The 24,013-nt window shown below is 36.2% G+C and overlaps 1 protein-coding gene across 1 annotated transcript in view; it reads left to right on the forward strand.

The window, feature by feature from the left end:
* The window catches only part of LOC102188659 (zinc finger protein 280C), a gene marked incomplete at its 5' end in the record, with an annotated part of 49,422 nt that extends 26,140 nt beyond the window's left edge, over positions 1-23,282 (forward strand). Inside the window, 9 exon segments of the mRNA XM_018044295.1 lie at positions 4-104; positions 872-1,018; positions 7,445-7,576; positions 11,767-12,086; positions 12,558-12,698; positions 17,128-17,190; positions 20,953-21,071; positions 21,507-21,543; positions 21,669-23,282. Of these exon segments, the coding sequence (XP_017899784.1) occupies positions 4-104; positions 872-1,018; positions 7,445-7,576; positions 11,767-12,086; positions 12,558-12,698; positions 17,128-17,190; positions 20,953-21,071; positions 21,507-21,543; positions 21,669-21,684 (1,076 nt within the window).
* Between the last annotated feature and the right edge of the window lie 731 nt (positions 23,283-24,013).

Here is a 24,013-nt window from a genome sequence, read left to right on the forward strand (position 1 = left end):
CAGCTATTTGTAAAATCTGTGAATTATCATTTGAAACTGAACATATTCTTCTGCAACATATGAAGGACACTCATAAACCTGGTGAAATGCCATATATTTGCCAGGTACACAGACATTTTATTGTGTATCTAGGTATTTAATTCTCATAAGATAGTACTGTTCTTTTGATTTTTTTTAAACTGTTTAAATAAAAATAAAAATGAGTTACCAAAATGAAGAACCTCTTTAGTATTTGGAACTCGGTTTAACCCATGTATATGTGGTGGTGGGTTGGATATGATCTTTCGGCCATAGTTTGCTAACCCCTGTACTAGGCAGACAAAAAGCCCTGCTGGAGAAAGACAAACATATAGGCTTTCTTACCCTGTAGGGAAGGCTATAGACATGATAGAGAAATAGGAATTACTGTGAGTTATGAGGAACTCAAGTAAAGGCTTTTAGGCTGGTATTTTTCCAAAATTTGAAGCGGTTCCCAATAAGATAGCAAGATAAAGATAAATTGCCTCTGTTATAACCTGTATGCTATTTAAAATCCAAAGAAGAGAATGCTCCATTTCATGTAACAGGAAAAACTTTATAGATAAGGGGTATCAGAGCTTGAAAATTTGAGTCAAGCTGGGGAATAGTAGATTTGAAAAGGAGGGAAGCTATGGAATTAGAAATATATCCCTAAACTTTGCAAGACAATTTTTCTGTTTCAGAAATCACCTGTATTACTTGCAGTATCAGGATCTGTGGTTGTAAATGCTGCAGAGCTGAATTTGTAGTACATAATATTACTCTAAACAAATGAGTTATTGTTCCTACTTTTATATAATTGCATATCATTTATAATTTTCCAAGTTAAATTAACTCTTCTTTATATTTCTAGGTTTGCCAGTATAGATCATCATCATTTTCTGATGTAGAAGCTCATTTTAGAGCATCCCATGAAAATACTAAGAACTTGCTATGTCCATTTTGCCTCAAAGTTAGTAGGATGGCAACTCCCTACATGAATCATTACATGAAGCATCAGGTGAGATGCAGCAGTTCTCATTTGTTCCTTTTGCCTTAGTGAAAAGCTTACATACCTAAAACTTAGAACATTGGTTAGATTTGTTCTAGAAGGAAAGCAAGTGAAAGTGATAGTCGCTCAGGTGTCCAACTCTTTGTGACCCCGTGGACTATAGAGGCTGCCAGGCTCCTCTGTCCATGGGATTCTCCCGGCAAGAACAGTGGAGTGGGTAGCCATTCCCTTTGCCAGGGAATCTTCCCAACCCAAGGATCAAACTCAGGTCTCCTGAATTGCAAGAAGATTCTTTACCGTCTGGGCCACCAGGGAAACAGAAGGAAAGCAAAGTTGTTACAAATAACACAGTTAATTTACAATTTATGCTGAAATACTTGTGAAGCTTCCACTTATTTTCCTTGTTTGCTTCCTGGTGGTGATGAGGCTCACTAATAGTGAAATTTATAAAAGGTAAGTAGAAGTAAGCAGCCTAAAGTGGAGGGGAAGAGGAAAGATGAATGGAATATTTATGTTGGATATTTCAAGGGTTTAAGAATGGTTAGAATAGGAATGATTTTAAAGGTAGTTAATCAAGATCACGGGTTTCCCTGGTTGCTCAGACGGTGAAGACACTACCTGCAATGTGGGAGACCTGGGTTCGATTCCTGGGTTGGGAAGATCTGCTGGAGGAGGGCATGGCAACCCACTCCAGTATTCTTGCCTGGAGAACCCCATGGACAGAGGAGCCTGGCGGCCTATAGTCCATGGGGTTGCAAAGAGTCAGATGTGACTGAGCGACTAAGTACAGCACAATCAAGATCAAGGAAAAGGATAAGTTTTTAACTGAGGAAGATAAGATTGAGGATTCATAATCTTTTTTTTCCTCTTTTCAAACTTTATTTCCACTTTCGAACCCATTTTTAATTATGAGAAGACATGTAGTTGTCATCAGAGATCCAGAATGGTCTCTTGTAGCAGCCAGTGACAAAGGAAACAGCAGTGGCACATTTGTAGATGTGAACTATGACAAAGAACTGTGTTTAGGTTGTAACTTGTTTCTTGGGTGACTTTGAACACTTCTGTTTGGTAATTTCTGGGATATTGGTACTAGTGCTTGTTCCTTTCCCTTAAATTTTCATTTTATGCTTGCTGATGGTTTTCCTGATGCAATTAGACTATCTTTCATGTGGGCTGAAAACTTTGATAAAACAGTGAGCCTATTCTTAAGTGTTTGAAAGAGCAGTCACACATTTTTTAAAATCAGAAGTCAGTGAATTTACTGAATCTGATTATATAATCAAGTTTTGTCTTCTCACTGATCAGTTCATCACATTTTCTTATTATCAACTGCATTATCCATGGCCATTTTTTTCAGCACTTGTGCTAATGTTGCTTTCAGTTCCAGTCATTAGATGATCATGAAATCAACTTATAGGTGTTAATTGGAAAAAAATCATAACAATAGAGTATCCAAATACATTCAGGATCACCTTTGTTGTGTCAACACGCTTGTTTTTTTGTTTTGTTTTGTGTTTTTGGTCCTGGTATGTCATTTCACTGTTATTTGCTATTTGGATAAGGTGTCCTACACTGGGTGTGACTGGTGATACCAGGTCTTGTATTCAAGTGGTTTACTTTGTGTGAGTGAGTTCTCACTATTTGATACTCCCTAGGGTTAGGAGTTCTCTGGTTGTATAGGGTCTTGGAGTCAGTGCTCCCACTCCAAAGGCTCAGGGCTAGATCACTGGCCAGGAACAGTGTTACAACAGGTGCTTTGTTATGGCATTAAGTTAGATTAAAATAAATATCCAAAAAAAGAGAAACCAAAAGTGAACCCCAGACAAATGGCAGTTACACTGTCACGCAAATAATAATTAAAATAATGGAATATACACATATATCCCAATACTGTTACAAACCTATAGCAAAATCTTTCTATTCAAGTTTCCCCAGCAGTGTTCCATCAGATACCAAGTAGATAGATGGTCTACTCTAAAATTGTTCCTGGGAAAAGAAATTCAGTAATGGCTGAACTTACAAAATAGCTTTTTATTTTTAATAGAATTTTTCAGAGCTTTTCACATGCTAAAAAATACTTAAAAGATCATAAATTTTCAAGCAAAGAATATGGTATATATTATTTCCAAAACTTATTTAACCATTAAATCCTTATTTGCACAATACATTTTAACATCTCTTGAGTAGAGCTTGTGAAACACTGATCTTGGTGCTCTCTATTTTATCTTTTGACCTTTGATTTTGAAAGAAAGACTCAACGAACAGGAGTTTGAGCATATCCTGGGAGATAGTGAAGGATACAAAAGCCTGGGGTGCTACAGTCCATGGGGTCTCAAGGAGTCAAAAACAACTTAGAGACTCAACAACAAAGAGATATAAAGCAGTAGCTTTATTTTATTGCAAAACTTTTAAAATAACTCTTTTTCTTGTGCTTTACTAAGCTCCAGAGTGAGGTAGAAAGGTAAAGAGATGGATGGGCCTACTATGTGGACTATGTCTCCCAAGTGGTTTAACCTGATTTGTAATCAGTCTTCTTAGTGTGAGTTGTGTGTCTTAACTTGCCACATAAATAGGAAAGTGTAAACCCAGCAAGTCTGAGTGGCTCAAATCATGCACATTTTCAGAAGGGCCTACTTGTATAACTGGCCCTTGGCTAACTCCTGGAAACTGAGCCTTTGTTATTAACTGATAAGTGTTTTACATGCCTGATAACCTTGAGCCATGTTGTACCAGCTTTTCTATTTGTGCAAGAATATGATTGTGGTAAATTCCTGCTCTTCTTCTGGGATTCTGAAGATTTGATGACTGAAGCTCATAAAAAACCTGGACTTTTAGACTCAAAATATCTTCCTTAGAAGACAAAACAAAACCCTAAAAACTTCACACTTGTTACTACAATTGGTTGCTGGGGAATTGATGAACGTGTCCTGTGCAACTCCATTGGGAGAGGGCACTTGGAAACTGGTATCAGTATCCACCAGATTTCACCTGATGCACTTTTTTCCTGTATTAATCCTGTTCTGTATCCTATCACTATAATTAATCATAGCTGTGAGTATAACAACTTTTAAGCCCTGTAAGTCCTTCTACTGAGTCATCAAACCAGGGAGTACTGACATACCACGGGTGCCCATTTGTTTTGTAAGTTTGGTGTACCTACCAGGTAGGCGGTCAGCAGTCAGTAGAGGAAAGAATATTAATAAGAAGGGTCATCAGATATCCTTCAAAGTATTCGCAGTTTGCATAATTGTTCATGAAAGACTTGAAAATTAAAGCTGAGCAAGTTGATAAGCTTGTAATTAAGATGCTATTAGGGCAATTTTAGACAATAAGAATTGTTGAATTTATATAAATGTGGGTCATTTTGTTCTTTTGGAAGACTTTGGTTGTAACCTTTTCCTTAAAATAATGTTATGTATTCAGTGATTTTAGAGCTAGCAATAGTTTGTACAACTTTTAAGAAATAATGAAGGATTTCATTTGTGTTTAATAGCCTCATTAGATCTTTATGGTAATATCAAGCAGTTAACATATGCTTATCACTTGTTGTGTGACAGTCACTAGTGCTTTTACTTGGATTATCTTGTTTAATCCTCACAACCTCTTTATGAAGCAGGTATGTAAGCATTTTCATTTCACATATAAGGAAACAAAGCTTTATAGAGAGTAAGTTAATTTGCCCAATGTCACTTTCTCTAATAATTGGCAAAGCCAAAAATTGACCTATTTCCCAAACTTTTACTGCACAGTCATTCTTTACTGGCATTAGATCTAAAGGCAAGTATTACAGATAGTCAGAATTAGCCTTGAAGACCCTCAGATCACCCAGACAATATAATATCTTTGTCAAAAAGTTCAATACAGTTTTTTTCTCTATTCCTTGGGATAGGTCACCATTTTTGGTTGAACATCATGTTATTTTAAAAATGTACTGCATTATTCTTAGCACATCACAAGCATACATGTAATAAGAGATATGAAAGACTTGAGTCCAACTAGGAATTGTCAATTAATGTCCTCATCTCAGGGCTCTGGGCAAATGCTCAATGAATGGAATGGCAGATATTTCGAACTAGTTTAATTGTGCCTGCTTCTCGTATGTACTGTCATTCTCTTGCTGCCTGCCTCATTGTTTATTTAACAGATACTTATTTAGTGCCTGATACATGCCAGGGACTGTTTCACAGAAGTGAGCAAAATAGTTTGTGCCTTCTGAAATTTGCATTATGGGGGGGAAAGAGAGACAGACAGAATGAGAATGCGTATTATGTCTGAATGTATGTGTATTCAAACACGTGATTCGTACCATAGGAAGGAAATACAGGAGGTGAGGGAATGCCAGGGCTTAAGAGGTGAAAGAGCAGTTTCCGGGTTGTTTTTTTTTTAAATGTATATATGGGGTGGTCAAAGAAGTCTCTCCACAGGAAATAAGGGAGTAAGCCATGTGGCCATCTGGAAGTGAATGTTGCAGGCAGAGGAACCAGTCGGCAGTGAGGTGAGCATATATCTAGATGTTCAAGGAGCAACAAGGAGGCCAGTGTGTCTGGCACATGGTAAACAAGTGAGAGGAAGAGTAGTAGGAAATGAGGTGGTAGCAAGAGAATGTGGGGAAGATATTGTAGGTCTCTGGAAGCCACAGTCAGGATTTGGGAGTGTTATGGAAAGCCATTAGAGTGTTTAAGCACATGAGAGATGATTCTGGCAGCCATGGAGAAAAGAGATTTTTGGGAGAAAAGACTAGAAACCAGGAGAAGGTAGGAGACTGCCATGAGAGTCCAGGTGAGTGACTTGGACTGATCTGGTGGCAGTGGTAGGAGGTGATGAAAAGTGGAAAGACTATGGTTTTATCAGTGGGGTGGGTGTGGGGCATGAGAGAGAGAGTTGAATGACCAATTTTCATCCTGAGCGGCTGCAAAAGAGTGACGTTCCCATATATTGAGATACTGGAGATACTAGGGAAGGAACAGATTTTTTGCAGGGTGGATGGGGGAAAATCTGGAGTTTAACTTTGTTCATGTGAATGAAGTGCATGCTAGATATCAAATAGTGATGTTGAGTAGGCAGTTGGATGAATGCTATTTGAAATCATGAAATTAGATGAGATATAAGTACAAGCAGAGAAGAGATTTCTGGCAGCTGTATCTGAGCAATTTTCTGTTATGTCTTGCCATCCTCTTCTTGACTTTTTTTTCCCCTTTCCCCTCTCTTGAGCACATACAGGTGAATTTGTTTATGTTGGCTGTACCTGTGATATGATCCAATTAACATTACTTCTAAACAAGATGAAACCAAAAGAGTAATACAAATACATTATAGTTATATAGTGCTTTGAACTTAGTAAAGAATTTGTGTTTCTCCAATGCCTGTTATGCACCAGTAATGTCTAGATATTTTCATATACATGATCTCATTGGATTTTCCTAAATGGTTACTTGTGTTTTAAGTGGAAATGATGAGCCTGTGGAAACACTTCTAGAGAAAACATTCTTTTATATTTGTATATTGTTCCAAATTTACAAATAAATATAAAATGCATCTTTTAATAGACAAGTGCATGTACATAAAAATTGCAGTTGCTAATGTGTAGTAGAAAAACCACTAAGTAGCTATGAGCAAGTGTCTTACATCTCTTGGGTCCTGTTTCCTATTGGTAAAATAATAAAAGGACCAGCTTTGAGAAGGAACATGGTCAAGGAGTTCTCAAATAGTAGATTCAGATCAGTTGTTCTGATTTATGCTTCTATAGCCATGCTGTCCAATATTACTAGCCACATGTGTCTATTTAAATTAGTTTAAAGTTAAAATTTAATAAAATTTAAAACTCCATTCTCTGTTGCACTTGCCACATTTCAAGTGCTCAACAACCACATGTGGCAGTGGATACCACTTTAGATAGTGCAGCTATAAAACATCCTCACTGTTAAAGTTCTGTTGGACAAACATTGCTTTATACAGCCATTTCTATAACGTAACTCTTTTGGGAGTTATCTGGTTAAATTTTCTTAATTTTAGAAGGTTCAATTTATTTTACCAACTTGCAAAACAAATGGAAATAACATTACTGATCTTTTCAAAAATAAAATGTAATATAGCTAGCTCATTTTCACATATCATATGTTTGAATAGTTTATACTTCACATTTATATTTAAATAAACTCATACTACAAATAGCATACGACTTGTCCCATTGTAATCTAATTGATATAATTATCATACTGATTACCTGTATGATAACAAATACTTTGAAACCCAAATACTAATGTAAGAAGTACTTTTTAAAAATGAAATGTTTTGGTATTATTTATGATACGATGTGGTAAAATTCTGGCTTTTAAATTTTTAAGCTCTTAGAATTAAGAGCAATTTCTGATCCTGGGATTTGTGATGGTAGAAATTATTCTTTCTAATATTATTTCTAATATTTTCTGTAAACAGAAGAAAGGAATTCATCGTTGTACACAGTGCAGACTACAATTTTTGACCTACAAGGAGAAACTGGTTCACAAGCTCGAACATCGGACATTTATAAAGCCTAAAGAGCTAGAGGGATTGCCTCCTGGGACAAAAGTGAGTTGTGTTTTTTATCTCCTGGTGGTATTTTTTTTTTCTAATGTTTATTTTTGCCTTCTTTATCTTTAATTGAAGGATAATTGCTTTACAATATTGTGTTGGTTTCTGCCGTACATCAGCATAAATCAGCCACAGATGCTGCTCTCTCCGTTTGTCCCACCCTCTTCTTTCTCCCGTGTCTGCAATTCTGTTCTCTATGTCTGCATCCCCAAAAAAGTGAATTTTATTTTATTTTTTTATTTTTATTTTTTTAAGTGAATTTTAAATAGGTTGTATTCTACCATTATATGACAATACAAATAAACCCCTTATAATATTAAAAATTGACTTCTGGTTGTCATCAAAATTTTTTTTAGGTTTTATCATTCTTATGCTTAGAAAGAAAATTTTCTGCCCATTGTTTTTTGAATTGATTGAAATGTGCTATACTGGAGCATATTCACTTGTAGTGAGTGCAACTAGATTAACTGTAGACTGAGTCAGTGTGTTGTTTCAATATTCTATAGTCTGCTTTGAGCTTTTCCAGTTGGCAGCTTATATGTCTGCTTCAGCTGGTGAGGAATCATATTTAATTTCTTTGTGTCTCCAACATCTGTTATAATGCCTTGAATGCCATGGTTTGTTGAACTTAGTATTACTGAAACTACTCTTAGAGAAGCAAGTTCTCTTGATTAACATTGCTGTGTTAAGTGAGCAAATATACATCTGACTACAAATTTCATTTCCCCTATTTGCCTTATGTACATCTGTTTTCTCTCACTTCTTCTTTAAATTTATTTATTTTAATTGGAGGCTAATTACTTTACAATATTGTATTGGTTTTGCTATACATCTACATGAATCTGCCACAGGTATACACATGTTCCCCATCCTGAACCCTCCTCCCTCCTCCCTTCCCGTATGAAGTCAGCTTTTGACTGTTTGCTCCAGTGGAGAGATACATAATCCAAAGTGAAATAATCCCCACTTACGTATTTTGAGTACTAACCTTTGAATGTGAGTATGTCTGCTATTTGAGTTCATTAAAATAATGGAAAGTAGTGCTCTGAAGCTCTAGAGGGAGAGAAGCTATCCAGTATCTTTCCCTATAGGCCATTCATTCCATGCTGGAAGAAGACATGCAGAATTCTAATATTAGTATAAGCAGTGCAATCCTCTCTCATATCTTCCCTTATTAATAATAGTAATAATTAGTATAGTATAATATTTAAAATGATACTGAGTGTTTTGTTCAGTTCGGTCACTCAGTAGTGTACGAGTCTTTGCGACCCCATGGACTACAGCACGCCAGGCCTCCCTGTCCATCACCAACTCCTGGAGCTTGCTCAAACTCATGTCCATCAAGTTGGTGATGCCATCCAATCATCTCATCCTCTGTTGTCCCCTTCTCCTCCAGCCTTCAGTTTTTACCAGCATTAGGGTCTTTTCCAATGAGGCAATTCTTCACATCAGGTGGCCAAAGTATTGAAGCTTCAGCTTCAGCACCAGTCCTTCCAGTGAATGTTTAGGACTGATTTCCTTTATGATTGACTGGTTGAATCTCCTTGCTGTCCAAGGGACTCTCAAGAGTCTTCTCCAACACCACAGTTCAAAAGCATCAGTTCTTCAGTGCCCCACTTGTTAGCACTTCAGAATTATGTTTTCAGTGTGCTTTTTCATTCATTCTATCATTTAATCCCTGTAACAAACCAGTGAGGTAGAGAAGGCAGGTATTATTCCCGTATTACAGATGAGGAGGCTTAGGATAAGTTACTTACTCAAGGTCACATGGCTTGGAAGAGGTAGTATTGAAAGTTAACCTCAGGTTTTTTGACTCCTATTTCAGTACTTTTTGTATGATACTAAGCCACAAGTATTTCATAGGCTTTCCTCATTTGCTGTTCCTTAAGTACATGGCAATAGTATAATCAAGTTATTAAAGAAAATGTTAATAGGTAACTGTTTTTCACTATTAACCAAATGGGTATAATCAAACATTATTTTTCTGAATATTAAATGATAAATTTTTTATTAGCTTCCTCTAAGAAACCTGAGTATTAATTAAACTCTCCATGCTGTATGATGAATTGCTGTAACCACCACAGTAACCTTTGGAACCATAAATCCTGCTTGATGAACTCCCAGAGAGAGCAGGTCACATTTATTGGAGATCTGTTCATTTGTTTTTAGAGGGGTGTAGGTATTTTTTTTTAGTTGAAGTATAATTGATGTACAATATTCTATATTTCGAGTGTGACATAGTGATTCTGAAGATCTGTTTTATAGTTACCAAGGAGTAATGCAGGCCTTTCCAGAGTTACCTCAGGATTTGAGATTTAAAATTTGACCTCTAGCTATTCAGTTATATCAGAATATAAAATAGCCATAGGATGAGCTCTTTTGACCTATTAAAATATCTGTTAACATATAAATGCCATCAATACAAAACCAGTATTACAATAGTAAATAAATACTGAGGTGAATTTCATTTAATTGGTATGACTAATTATAGCATAGGAGCTGACTGACTGGAAAAGACTCTGATCCTGGGAAAGATTGAGGGCAGGAGAAGGGGGCTACAGAGGAGGAGATGGTTGAATGGCATCATCGAATCACTGGACATGAGTTTGGGCAAACTCCAGGAGATAAGTGAAGGACAGGGAAGCCTGGCATGCTGCAGTCCATGGGGTTGCAAAGAGTCAAACATGATTCAGTGACTGAACAACAAAAATTTAGAATAAATGGGAGACTTCTTTGATTGTAGTTTATACTTAGATATTTAACTTTTTGTATGGTGGTGATTTTTTTCCCGGTAACAACTTTATTAACATGTAATTCATATACCATGCATACAGTTTACCCATTTAAAGTATACAATTCATTGGTTTTTAGCATATTCACAGAGTTGTGAAAACATCACTACAATCTATTTGAGAACATCTTGTCACTGCATATCCAGTCACTCCCAATTTCCCCTCAACAACAACCGACAAACTTTAACCTGTTTTCTGTCCCTATGAATTTTCCTGTTCTGTACATTTCATATAAATGGAATCATCTAATATCTACAATATGTGGTCCTTTATGGCTTATTTCTTTCACTTAGTATAATGTTTCTGAGGTTCATCCATGAGGTTCATCCTGTACCTTGTATCAGTGCTTCATTCTCTTTTAAGGCTGTATTAGTACTTAAGCATCAGTACCTCTATGGCTGAATATTATTCAATTGTATGAATATACCATATTTTATTTATTCACTCACTAGTTGGCGAGCATTTGGTTTGTCTCTGTTTTTTGACTATAGTGAATAATGCTGTCAGGAAATTTCATGTGCACATTTTTGTATGGACATTTCCCTTGAGTGAAATTGCTAGGAGTGGAACACCCAAGGGTTATATAATAATTCTTACGTTTAACATTTTAAAGAACTGCCAAACTTTTCCAAAGCTACTGTACCATTTTGTACATTCCCACTAGCAATATATGAAGGCTGAAATTTCTCCACATCCTGTCAGCACGTGTTGCTACCTGTCTTTTTCATTATAGCCATTTAGTTGGTCTAAAGTGATGTATTACTGGAGTTTTGACTTCCATTTCCTTACTGACCAATGACGTTGAGCATCTTTTTGCATGCTTATTTCATATGTATATTACCTATTCAGATCATTTGCCCATTTGTTAATTGGGTTGTCTGTTATTGAGTTGTGAGTTATGCTGTATACATGTCCCTTATTAGAGATATGATTTGCAAATATTTCCTCTCATTCTGTGGTCATCTTTTCACTTTCTTAACAGTGTCCTTTGAAGTACAAAAGTTTTCATTTTTATGAAGTCCTCTTATCTGTTCTTTGTTTGGTTTCTTGTGCTTTTAGTATCATACCTAAGAAATCATTGCCTAACCCAAGGTCATGAAGATTTACTCCTATGTTTTCTTCTAAGAGTTCTGCAGTTTTAGCTGTTAAAATCTGGTCTTTGATACATTTTGGATTAATTTTTGTGTTTAGTATGAGGTAGGGTCCAAATTGATTCTTTTGCAGGTAGAAATCCAGCTGTCCTAGCACTATTTGGTGGTAAGACTATTGTTTTCCCCCTTGAATTACTTCAGCACCCTTGTCAAAAACCAATTATGCTTTGCATAGAGTGTGATTTTTTTAATATTAATGTGATGATTAATTTTCTAAAAGTATGTATTACCTTTATTTTTATAGGTCACTATCCGAGCTTCAGTTGGATCTCTTCATTCAGGACCGTCAACTTCCAAGAGTATTCTGTCTTCCAGTAGTTCTGCAAGCACTTCTCTGCAGGTCTCACCTTCAAAGTCTAAAACTACAACTACTGGAAGTTCTCCAAGATCTAATGCAAGTGAATATAAGACAAGAAAGTTTCGTGCAACTACATCCACTAGAAGTAAACCTAGTACCAGTAAGCAAGGTAGAGGTGCAGCTAAATGCAGAGCAAAAACCTCTTACAAGCCAAAGAAAAAGCGCAACAGGAAGAGTAAAATCAGCATAGCTTTGAAGAACTTACGGTAATATCTTTTATTCCTGATACGCATTCCTATTTCAATATTAAATATTCAAGCTTATTTTAATATAGCTTACCATATCACCAGATAATGTTCATTTACATGATAATCACTTATCTGGCATAAAGGCCAAGAAAATAATAAAAAGATACTTTTTACTAGTGCTGAACAGAACTTGAATTACTGTACTTATTTTATGATTGCCATCTTCTACACTAATCTTATAATTTGTGCTTCTATCTTACGATAGTTGAATTGGTTTATGTGATCCTTTTTATTCTAAGGAAACGTTAACTGATATTAGAGTTTTTACTTACTCTAGCTTATTGTTTCAAAGCAGATTTTCAAATTCCAAGTCTCTATTTAAAGATTTAATTAAAACATCTTGGCTCCAATTAATAAAACATGAATAAGTCTTTACCTTATTTTTTGGTTTTACAATATATTTTTATCATTTTTTTCTGTCTCCATAAGGTGTCGTCGGGGAATATACACGTGCATTGAATGTCATACCAAAATAAAAGATTTTGCAAGCCACTTTTCATTATTTGTGCACTGTAATTTTTGCAAATACAGCACTAACTGTAACAAAGCCTTTGTAAACCATATGCTGAGGTGAGTTAAACATGTACACGGCCAGTCAAAACTACCATTCAAGATAATTTGTTTTTTTATAACAAAGCCACTTTGTCATATCAAGGATCTAAAAAGATCTAGCAACAGGGAACTTCAAGGATATTACCCAATACTGTTTTCCAGCATAATAACTCATGAATTAGCAGGACAAAATTTTTAGGAACAGTTAGGCTAATGAAATTAGAATAGGTTTGGTAGGGAAGTTATTTTTCTAAGTCTTTCAAAAAGTGAATAAAATTTCAAATGTTCCAAAATATCTTACCAGGTAAGTGCATGTAACTATGTGCAGTGTTCCCCACTTCAAAGCAATCTCTTTTAGAGACTTCAGCTTTGTCAGAAATGCTAGGAACTCATCGGTGCTCACATGCTCACTCTTGTGTTCTTTATCTCTCATTTTCCCTCTAACCCATCTGTCCATTTGTTTTTCAAGGCCTCTATCTTTGCATTCATTTGATGAAATGTGAAATGAGACTGCAGGAATAGTCCAGTCATGACATTACTGTTGGAATTCTTTTTCATATATCAATTATTTTACATTCTTTGAGCACCTACCATGTACTCTATGCTAGAGAAAGACTTCAAAGCCCACATTACTTTCGTTTGAATCTTACTAGTACTTTATTCCTTCAGTATGGATTTTTCTAAATAAACAAAAATTGTTCAGATATAAATATGCTAAGTTGATTATTCAAATGGAGGTAGGTCCATTTATTTTCAGTCAGAAATAAGATGAAACCAATAAAAGTGGTGTCTTGGAGCTTATAATAAAGGTCAAGTACCTTTATTCTGCCTGTGTTACTTTATGGTCATAGTTAGCTACCACTTTCAAGGATTTGCCCACATTTTTTAACGCCTTCAGCACTTAACTCTGTTTTTTTCCCCTTGGTGATTCCCCAGCCCAACTTCATCGTACCTTGACTTTAATGCCAGCACTTCACATCCACCTCTAAGGCATTAAAAAATGCCACCATCCAATGTTACCTTGTCATGCAATATTCATTCATTTTGAAATCTCATTACTTCTAGACTTTTAGTCTTGGCTCCTCCTATCAGTCCAGTGTCACTAAATCCAATCTTATAGTTAACTTCAGCCTCAAAGTCATCTGTTGTGAATCTTGCTTTGTTTTTTGTTCTAGAATTCTTCACATCTTCAGCCACGCTTACCTTGCTATCCTTGACTCCCTTACCCTTTTTGATCTTTCTCTTTGCTCATTTCTAGACTGTGCTTGATTTAGTCAGCTTTGAATTTATGAACTTTAATGTGGTCCTCTCTTTTAAGAATGCTTACTTGCTTTTGTCTTCAACATCTGTGTAGATACTTTTCAGTACCTTCAGGATTTTATTCTAGGCTCTCAGTTGTTAACCTTGCCCACTAATTACTCAGAGGTCATCGTTTTTCATTTTTCCCAAGGTTAACCTTTTTCTACCTCAAATCTTTTCCCCTTCATCCAGACATTAATCTCAGAAAAAGACATGTCCACTTTTTCAAAGTTAGTTTTGCCCCTCATCTCTTCCATTTCCTCCATAATCTTATGCACCCTCATTTCATCTTTTTCTCTGTACCACATTCCTTCTGCCTACAAATATTTTCAGGTTTTTTAGTATGAGGGAAAGATGCCTTTAATTTGCATATTTTCTTATCTTCCTTTCACTGTCAACATTTGTAAAACGTGTTCTTTTCTATCTTATGTTGTCATTTCTTTGTAATTTGAGTATCACCCCCATCTTAATCAGTTCAAGCTGCCCCTTTTAAGACTATCAATCATGTCCTAATCACTAAATGTATTCATTGCTTTTCATTCTTACTCTGTGACTTTAAGAGTATTTGATACTTTTGATCGCTCACTCTTTAAACTCTTTGCAAGTTCTCCTAAACGATTACCACAATTTTTTTTCTTTTTTGCTCCTCCGTTTCATTACCTTTTCTTTCTTCAACTCTTCTTGGCTCTTTGCATTTCTTTTCTTGGTACCTTAACCACTCTGAGAGTTTTATATTTTACCTTTCAACTGTAAATCCTCCAATTTCAATGCTGAGTTTTCCTGAGATCCAACTCTTCATCTCTATTTGATGGATCACAAGACACAAATAAGTCAAACATTTTTGTCTGTCTAGGATCCAAGCTATTATTACCCCCTCCCCTTTAAGCTCAGTCTGTCTCAATGCATCATTTGCATAAATGTGGAGCATCATGTGGAAATAATACACTTTTAAGTTTCTGAAGCCTATGGTGTTCTCTTGATCTGGCACCACTCATCATGGCTTCCTGAAAATCTATCTATCTGTAATTTACCACTCTGCCTCACAACTACTGCAGTGGTTCTGCACCTATGCCTCAGTTGTTCCAAACCAGACTCCAGCCAATCTTTCTCTCAGTATACTGCTGGGGGGGAATGCTGGTCTCTTATTCTGTGCCAAACACATGGCTGCTCCAACAGGGCTTTAATTCTGCCCTGAATTTATAGGATTTTAAATTGAAAATTATCTTTAGGGTTCCTTAAGTTCATGGATCATTCCGTCCTCTCCCATTTGCCATAGGCTCCTCAACTGTCTTGTGGGACCTCTGGCCCCATTCTACCCCCAAAATATCCCCAACTGGCCCTAGGCTTCTTTCATAAACTTTCTAATTTCTAGTGAGCCCCAAGCCTGTACTGCAGCATCATCAGGCACACTTACTCATCGTTCGGATCATACAGAACTGAAATGTCCACTTCTACTCTTCTAAGGGCTTTGTAAGTGTCTCTGCGTTTCCCCTACTTCACTCATGCCTTGCTTCCTTGGTTACCTCAAGTACCTCCCTCTAATTGGATACCCTCACTCTGACTCTGTGTGGAATTTTTGTCATAAGATTGAGCTCTGTACATACAGAAGCTTTGTTTTCTCAGAGGTCAAGTACTTTTATCCTCAGCCCATAGCAACTCTGTAACCATACCAGAAAGAAGTCAAGCCCCTCAAAATAATTGATCTTCCCCAGTGTATAGTTTGTCCCATATTCCATAGAGTGACTTTTTCTTTTTCTTTTTTATTCTTTGGCATGCTCCTCTCCTTCCCTCTCATTTTACCTTCTGTGAAGTATCTGATCACTGTGGTCCCTCATAGGAATCAATTGTTTTTTTGAGTTCTGTACTATTCAGCTATTCTGCCTCATATTAAATATGTCTTACCTACTTGAGAAAGTGGTTCTTTGTATTCACCATGGCATCTATTCTGAGGACTTTTTCTTGGGGATAGGTAGTCATTCTTTTCCCATGTGTACATGGTATGTTGGTGGATAGTTACCATGTGTCTAAGGATATCCATTGAATTGATGTGTTGCCTAGTTTGGGTCTGTCAGTGCAAGCTAGGGCTAGCAAAGTTTCAGTAAGTTTTTCAGATGATTAGTTTGTGTAAGAATCATCTGAAAAACCTATTGAAACTGGTTTCTGGGCACCATCACCAGAGATTAATTCAGTAGGTCTGGAGTGGGAGCTGAGACTTTGTATTCAGTATTTCTAATAAGCTCCCAGGTGATGCAGATGCTGCTGGTCCTGTGGATCACACTTTGAGTAATACTGTGCTATGCCAAAAGAAAGTGAAAGTGTTAGTCGCTTAGGCATGTCCCACTCTTTGCAAGCCCATGGATTGTAGCCCGCCAGGCTCCTCTGTGCATGGACTTCTCTGGGCAAAAATACTAGGGTGGGGAGCCACTCCCTTCTCCAGGGGATCTTTCCGACCCAGGGATCGAACCCAGATCTCCTGTATTAGCAGGCAGATTCTTTGCCTTCTGAGCCACCAAGGATCCTGGCTAATTCTGCCTGACTTTCTAATACAGGAAAGCTTTCCTTATCAACTTAGAAGGCAGTATTAAGCTGTTAGCATCGGCTGCAAAATTTGGTTAGTGGTTTTCTGTGCATAGAGGAAGTATTGTTTTAACTTGAGTTCTGCTTCCTTTAATTGATGTTCTTTAAAAGCTCTTATAGTAATTGCAGAAGATTCTTTAAGTGTTTGATTTTACTGATGGTAATGTCACTTGGCCTAAGAAACAGTTTTTTCCAGGGTCCCCAAGCTAAGTATATTAAGATTATAAAGTATTATTCCTAACAGTTTATATTACAGCAAAATACATCATTAGCAAATAACTTTTAAATTGTTCTCAACTCTTAAGTGAAAATAATTTGATGCTCTTTGCATTTTTTTATAGCAGTGAGGTATAATCATTTAAGATTATTCTGAGGGAAATATGTTAGAAAATACAATGATAACATGAAATGTAAGATAAAAATCTTGAATTAAACAGATGCTAATAGAATTTTATAATTTAAATTGTGGTTTTTTATTCAAAACTAGGAAACTAAGTATAGGCTTGAAAAATTGTCGTGGAATTAATTACTTACTGTATAATAAAATCTCATTTCTTTCTTGTCTTTCTAGCTTTCATACCAGCCAGCCAGCTAAACGGTTTTGCATTTTTAAGAGGCTTTCTAGAACTCTCAGGTAAGTAATTAATCTTTTTTTTATTCTCTCTATAGTAACTTTTTAACCTGATGCTGGAGTGCTTAGTTTGGAAAATGAAATAATTGCTACTGGACATACAGAGTTCTGTTCATTATATCCTTAGATCAAAGAGGGGATTACCTTATAGTCTCCAGCTAAACTTTGTTTCCGGAGAAGGCAATGGCACCCCATTCCAGTACTCTTGCCTGGAAAATCCCATAGACAGAGGAGCCTGGTGGGCTGCAGTCCATGGGGTCGTGAACAGTCGGCCACGACTGAGCGACTTCACTTTCACTTTTCACTTTCATGCATTGGAGAAGGAAATGGCAACCCACTCCAGTGTTCTTACCTGGAGAATCCCAGGGATGGCGGAGTCTGTGGGGTCGCAGAGAGTCGGACATGACTGAAGCGACTTAGCAGCAGCAGCAAACTTTGTTTCAGTGATATTAAGCATTAAGATAAACCTTCCATGAATTTGCATTATAAAATTAAAAAATAGGCTCTCCAGCAATATTTGAATATTTAAAAGACCTTAAAGATAGTTGACAAAGTGACTTAACACACTTTCATTTTTGAAATAAAAATATACAACTTGTTTACTATTCAGAGGAATTGTGAACGTTTCTGAAAAGATCGATAATTAATGTTGGTGCTACCACACACACTTAGCTCAGAATTCACTAAGGACCATTTTTTCACATTATTCTAATTCCTTTGACTCCATTTTCCTTTGGTTAATTATTTTGTTATTGCTATCATTGCTATTTGAGATACCAGTGTCAAGATCTTTATATTAATAGCATCAGGTTAGCCAACACTTGTTTTAATGCTTTGGGTTAGTGGAAAAGGAGAAGAGGGGATGCTGTGACTCAGGATCTTATATTTTGATGTCTTCTGCCTCATTTGCTCTTCTCTGTCGCCTCCTTTAGGTCTTTCCTTGACCACCCCATTTAAGATACCATTCTTTCCCAGCCCCACTCCTAACACTCCCTATCTCCCTTTCTTGCTTTGTTTTTACTTCATGGCAACTTTTTACTGTTCAATAGATTGTGTATTTCACCCTCTTGTTTACTGTCTGTATCTTCTGACTAAAATGTGTATGATTTGGATATTTGGCTATGCCAGACATTGGCTGGGCATTCAGTAGTGGCCTGGCATGTGGTAGGCTTTTGTGAATATTTATTGAGTAAATTAATATTGAAAGTGACATGTGGAGTGTGTAGATGATACACCAATAATAGCTCATAGGAAGAGGAAAGTTTTATTCCATTTTTAAAAAATACATCAGTGCAATTTTAAAACTATTGCTAAATTCAAGGAATTAGGAAATACCAATAAACTTTATCTAGATATTAACATTTACTAAAAATTTTTTATAACAGTGAAAAGGATTTATTCTAAAGATGAGAATTTAATTTGATTTTTATCTCACTGTTGTCAAACTGAGTTGTGTGCTTGGTTCTTAATTCTAAAGATGAGAATTTGATTTTTATCTCACTGTTGTCAAACTGAGTTGTGTGCTTGGTTCTTAGATTTAATTGTACGACTTTCCTCACATAGGGTGGGTCTCAAATTTAAATAGAAAACTGGTGATTTTCTATGTATGGGAGTTTTCATATTTAAAATTTTAAGAATAGTAAATTTATAATTGTTATTTTATTAAAATGCAGTGTTCATTTTTAAATTCATTGTATATCATGTATAACACAAGGTAGCAAATTCTGTGAAGATGACAGTGATGAAGTAGGCTTGGTACGAACCTTCAAGGAATGTACAATTTATAAGATGTGAACATAAGTAACTACAGAAATTAATACAGGGAGGTTTATAATAAGTGCAATGAAAGTTACGATTTGAAGAGAAAGAGAGGTTTCTACTTTTAGGAAGAGGCACAGGGGCATTTCAGTTGGAAAAACAGCGTGAATGAAAGTTAAGAAAGGAAAAAAGCAAATGATAAACACAGTGAATGACAAGTAGTACAGTTTGGATGAAGCATGAGGTTCATATAACATTGTACTAAGTTCAGAGTCTGGGAATGGTTTTGAGCTTATATCCAGATTGTGGAATCCTTGAAAAAGCCTAGGGAATTTGGACTTAAATTTGAAGATGTTGGGAAAGCCATTGGTGCTTCATGTAGAATCAAGGATACTAAAGGAAGATCAATTTGGAGGGCTATACAAGGTGAGTTGTAGCTACATGAGGCACGTGCATGCTTAGTCACTCAGTCGTGTCCAACTCTTTACAGCCCCATGGACTGTGGCCTGCCAGGCCCTTCTGTCCATGGAATTTTCCAGGCAGGAGTACTGGAGTGGGTTGCCATTCCCTTCTCCATGGATCTTCCCCACCCAGGGATCAAACCCGATTCTCCTGTGTCTCCTGCTTTGCCAAGCAGATTCTTTACCACTGAGCCACCTGGGAAGCCCACGTGAGGCACATAGACTGATTAAGACTGTTGCAGTAGTTAAGACTGATTTAATAAGATAATCTGGGTTGAAGTGGTGAAGTGGTACCATGCCACATTAAAGAATATGGGCTCTAAAATCAAAAGGTTCAGTTTCAGATCTGGTCCTGACCTTGGTAAGTTACTAAACCTGAACCTGTCCTCTATTTAAAAAAGTTAAAATTACAGCACCTACTTCTTTGGATTGTTACACAATACAGGTGAGATGATATATCTAAAACCCTCAGCCTACACAGAGTAAGTGCTCAATAAATTGCTAATATTGAATATTATGAAATTTTTCAAATAGTGACTGTCTTAAGGCAAAAAGAGTCAGAAATAGCTACAGTTTTGAGCATTTATGTTAGGGGCATGGCATCGTTAAGGAGACCAGTCAGGAGGAATGACTTTTCCCAGGTAAGGAGGAAAGTACACGACTTTAGTTTCATGGAGATCATTTCTGATGTGACAACTCAGTGTAAATATACAACAGGCTGTTGAGAGTAGAGCTGCAAGGGAGAAATTAGACTAAGCTATGCCTTGAATTTATTCTTATACAGGTAAAGTACTTACTGTTAAAGTATTTAAAACAAACTGCAAAAGTATATTTATACTTTGTTAATAAGCTGATAATAATTGCATGATTTATTTATGTTCACATAATTTATTTTTAAGACCTCATTTCTTCTCTGATTTTATTATCATTTAAATAGGACATTAGATTGTAGGCTTCACAGAGTATCCTTTTTTGTTCACTCTTAGATTTGTAACACAAATCCATACTAGTAGTACAGAGTATGTGAAGAAGGTTCTCATCAAATGTATATTGAATGGATGAATCTTGCTTTGGTGATGGGCAAAGGCAGAGAAAGATTGTGCCTCGCACAAGTTATACAAGTTGTTAGTGGAGTCCAGACTGGGTTTTAGTTCTCTCTTCACTCATAACTTTTAGGAACCACAAGAGAGGGAACTGGAGAAGGAAATGGCAACCCACTCCAGTACTCTTGCCTGGGAAATCCCATGGACAGAGGAGCTTGGTGGGCTACAGTCCATAGGGTTGCAAAGAGTTGGACACAACTGAGCAACTAAACAACAGCGAGGAGAGGGAACAGCATATAGAGCACTAAATGTTCTCATAATTGAGACATGGCTATGCCATTTTCTTGAGACATGCCATTTCATGTATATCAGGCTTATATAACAAAATTTGGAAATGGTCACAACACACAGACAAAAAAGTTCTGTGGAAAAATAATAATTGAATTTGTGTATGGTTTTTTTTTAAGACAACCTTTTCTTTCTGTCTTATTTTTTTTCCATAGGGGCATTACTCTAGTGTGCCTTAAATGTGATTTCCTGGTTGATTCTTCGGCTCTGGATCTTATGGCTAAGCACTTAAGTCAACGTAAAACTCACACTTGCCAAGTTATAATAGAGAATGGTACGTATATATAATTGTGTTACTTTAGATTTCTGATATTTATTCCATATTATTTATTCTGATATTTATTTTAGGTGGTTTTGATCAACCAGAGTATAGGCCCTTACATATTAAAATAATAGTTTCATTCCTCATACATTCTTTAAAAACATTTTATTTTATACTGAAATATAGTTGATTTACAATGTTATATTAGTCTTGGTGTACAACACACTGATTAGTTATATATATAAAGAGATTCTTTTCATTACAGTTTATTGCAAGATATTAAATACAGTTCCCAGTGCTATACAGTTGGAACCATGTTCTTTATCTATTTTGTATATGGTAGTTTATATTTGCTAATCCCAAACTCCTAATTTATCCTTTCCCTTCCTTTCCCCTTCTCATTCCTCATATATTCTATTTTAAATGTAAAATTCTTTCTAATTTCAGTTCCTGAAAGTACCTCAGCTTTTGAACCCACTTCTGCGTAAGTTTAATATTCATTCAGTGCATTTTTCTTTGATGGATTTTAGCACTATTGCATTTATTGAATGTATCACTAATAGAAATGAAAAATATTAAAGTTTTTTGTTTTTGTTTTTGTTTTTAAAGCCTCTTGTTGAAATAGATTCCTGCTCTATGGAGCTCGTGCAACCTGGTGCAAGACAAATTGGAATTTCCTAAGTTCAAAGTTCTGAAGTGTTTTCTTACACAAAGGCAGTTTCCTAAGTTCAAAGTTCTGAAGTGTTTTCTCATACAAAAGTGATTAAACAGCCAAGTTTATGACACTAGTTCTCGTTATTCAGTTCTTTTCAGCTGTCGGATGGCACTAGAATCTTACTCCACCTTATCTTTATGTCAGGTTAACATACCTTAATATAAGCTTTTTTCCTGTTGGCTCTCTTCAGAAATAACTTTTGTTGCTATGGTCTTTTCTTGCTTTGCTTAAAATAATTCGTGTTTTTCTCCGCTATACTTGCTTTCAGAATACTGCATTCCAAATGATGTGACTGTTCATCTTTCTTGTCTGTTTTGTCTGGTTTCTTAGTTTCTTAGGAAATTACATTTTTAGGTCAGATAGTTATCTTTTTCTTCATTCCTTGTCTGTCATTGTTCTATTTTTCATATTTTTCAGATGCAGAAGCAACACAGAAATTTCAAATTAAGTCCAGGGTATTCCTGGTCCGTGTCCCCCTTCGATGGACACGTCTGATGCCTGTCCTCTCTTTCCAAGGAATGTGAATTATTTGACTGTGAGACCTCCTCTAGATTTTGGCCTTAAGAAATCAAATCTTAGGGAGAGTCCCTTCCTTCATGACTGGCCTCCTATAAGACTGATGCTAATTTGGCCAGAGATGACCTCAAGGCCCACCAAATAGAGCACAACTTTCTACTGGGGGCTTTGGTTCTTGATCTTAAGCTCATGGGTCGATTCTAACCAAGAAAAGCCCATCAGATCAATGCTTCAACATCCAAGTTGAGGTTGGATCATTCTGGCTGCTGCCCTTTTATCTTCCTCAGTGTGCATGCAGTCCAGGGAATATAAAAACTGGTTATATAGGGAACCAAGGTTACTTTTACTTTCATGTTCTTGAAGTTTCTGAAGTTAACAGTTCCAAAATCAGTTAGTTCTACTGTTGTTTAAAGTTTTTTCCAGTATTAGATGCATTCAGCAATACTACTATTCAATTTTTTTATTTTTTTACTCTATAATTTAATTTTGTTATCTTTGTTTTATGTTGTCTTTGCCAAATTTATTAATGTCTGTTTTGTTATATCCTCTTTTCTTTCTTCTCTTTAAAACTTGTTTTGTGTTCATTTTCTTTCGTTAATAACTAAAAAAAAAATCCTTTGAATTCCCTACAAATTTTATGTAGCTACCTATTGGCAGCTTCTTAATTTGGTAATTATTCAGACCACTAGACGTTATTACATCCACTGCCTATCTTGGATCTATCGTTATCTTAGTGATTGTGGGTTCAAAGGCATGAAGAATTGGCAAAGAACACTTCTACAGACCTTAAAACGAGTTTTAACATTGCATTTCTGTACATCTAATGCATACTATCTTAGCCATTAGTGTAATTCCTTTGGATAAAGATAATATATTCAGAAAATATTGGGACCAAAAAATGCACTTGTTTCTTGCCCATATATATATATATAGATGTATATTTTTTAATTTGGTGTTTGTTTATTTTGGTTACATTGAATATAGATTTGCTGAACAGTTTTGATGTTATTACTTATTTTTTTAATAAAATTTGTATTGTTAAAGTGCCTCTGAAATTATTTTCTCATAAAGCACTTTGAATAAAACCTGTAGATTTCCATACATCTAGGACCATTTCTTTGCTTCTTACATGGAAGCCTGATTACTTGGCCTCCAGACTGAGCACTTTATTGAATCTGTCTTGTAGTTTTTCTTTCAGCACAGTTAAAAGCTCACTGTGTATACTTCAGGAACTCCCAGAGGGCTCAGTGGTAAAGAAGCCACCTGCCAATGCAGGATGTGCAGTTTCGATCCCTGGGTCAGGAAGACCCCCTGGAGAAGGAAACGGCAACCCACTCCAGTATTCTCGCCAGGAGAACCCCATGGACAGAAGAGCGTGGTGGGGTGTAGGCAACAGTCCATGGGGTTGCAAGGAGCCACACACAAGCACCCACACACATCCATCATCCATCCATGTATACCTCCGTAATTTTTAGAACTTTGAAGACTGGCAGGAGACCCTTTATAATTTTAATAACCATGAAGGTGGACAGGCTGAGAAGTCGTTTGACTCAATCATGAGTGAGTTTTATTTTTCCCTCTAAACATGGGAACTTTTTGAACCGTTCTTTGAAACTTTATTTGAGCTGCTATAACAGAATACCATAGACTGGGTGTCTTGTAAACAATAGAAATTTATTTCTCATTATTCTGGAGGTTGGAAGTCAGTGAACAAGGTGCTGGC

The sequence above is a fragment of the Capra hircus genome (assembly GCF_001704415.2).
Source record: "Capra hircus breed San Clemente chromosome X unlocalized genomic scaffold, ASM170441v1, whole genome shotgun sequence".
Lineage (NCBI taxonomy): Eukaryota > Metazoa > Chordata > Mammalia > Artiodactyla > Bovidae > Capra > Capra hircus.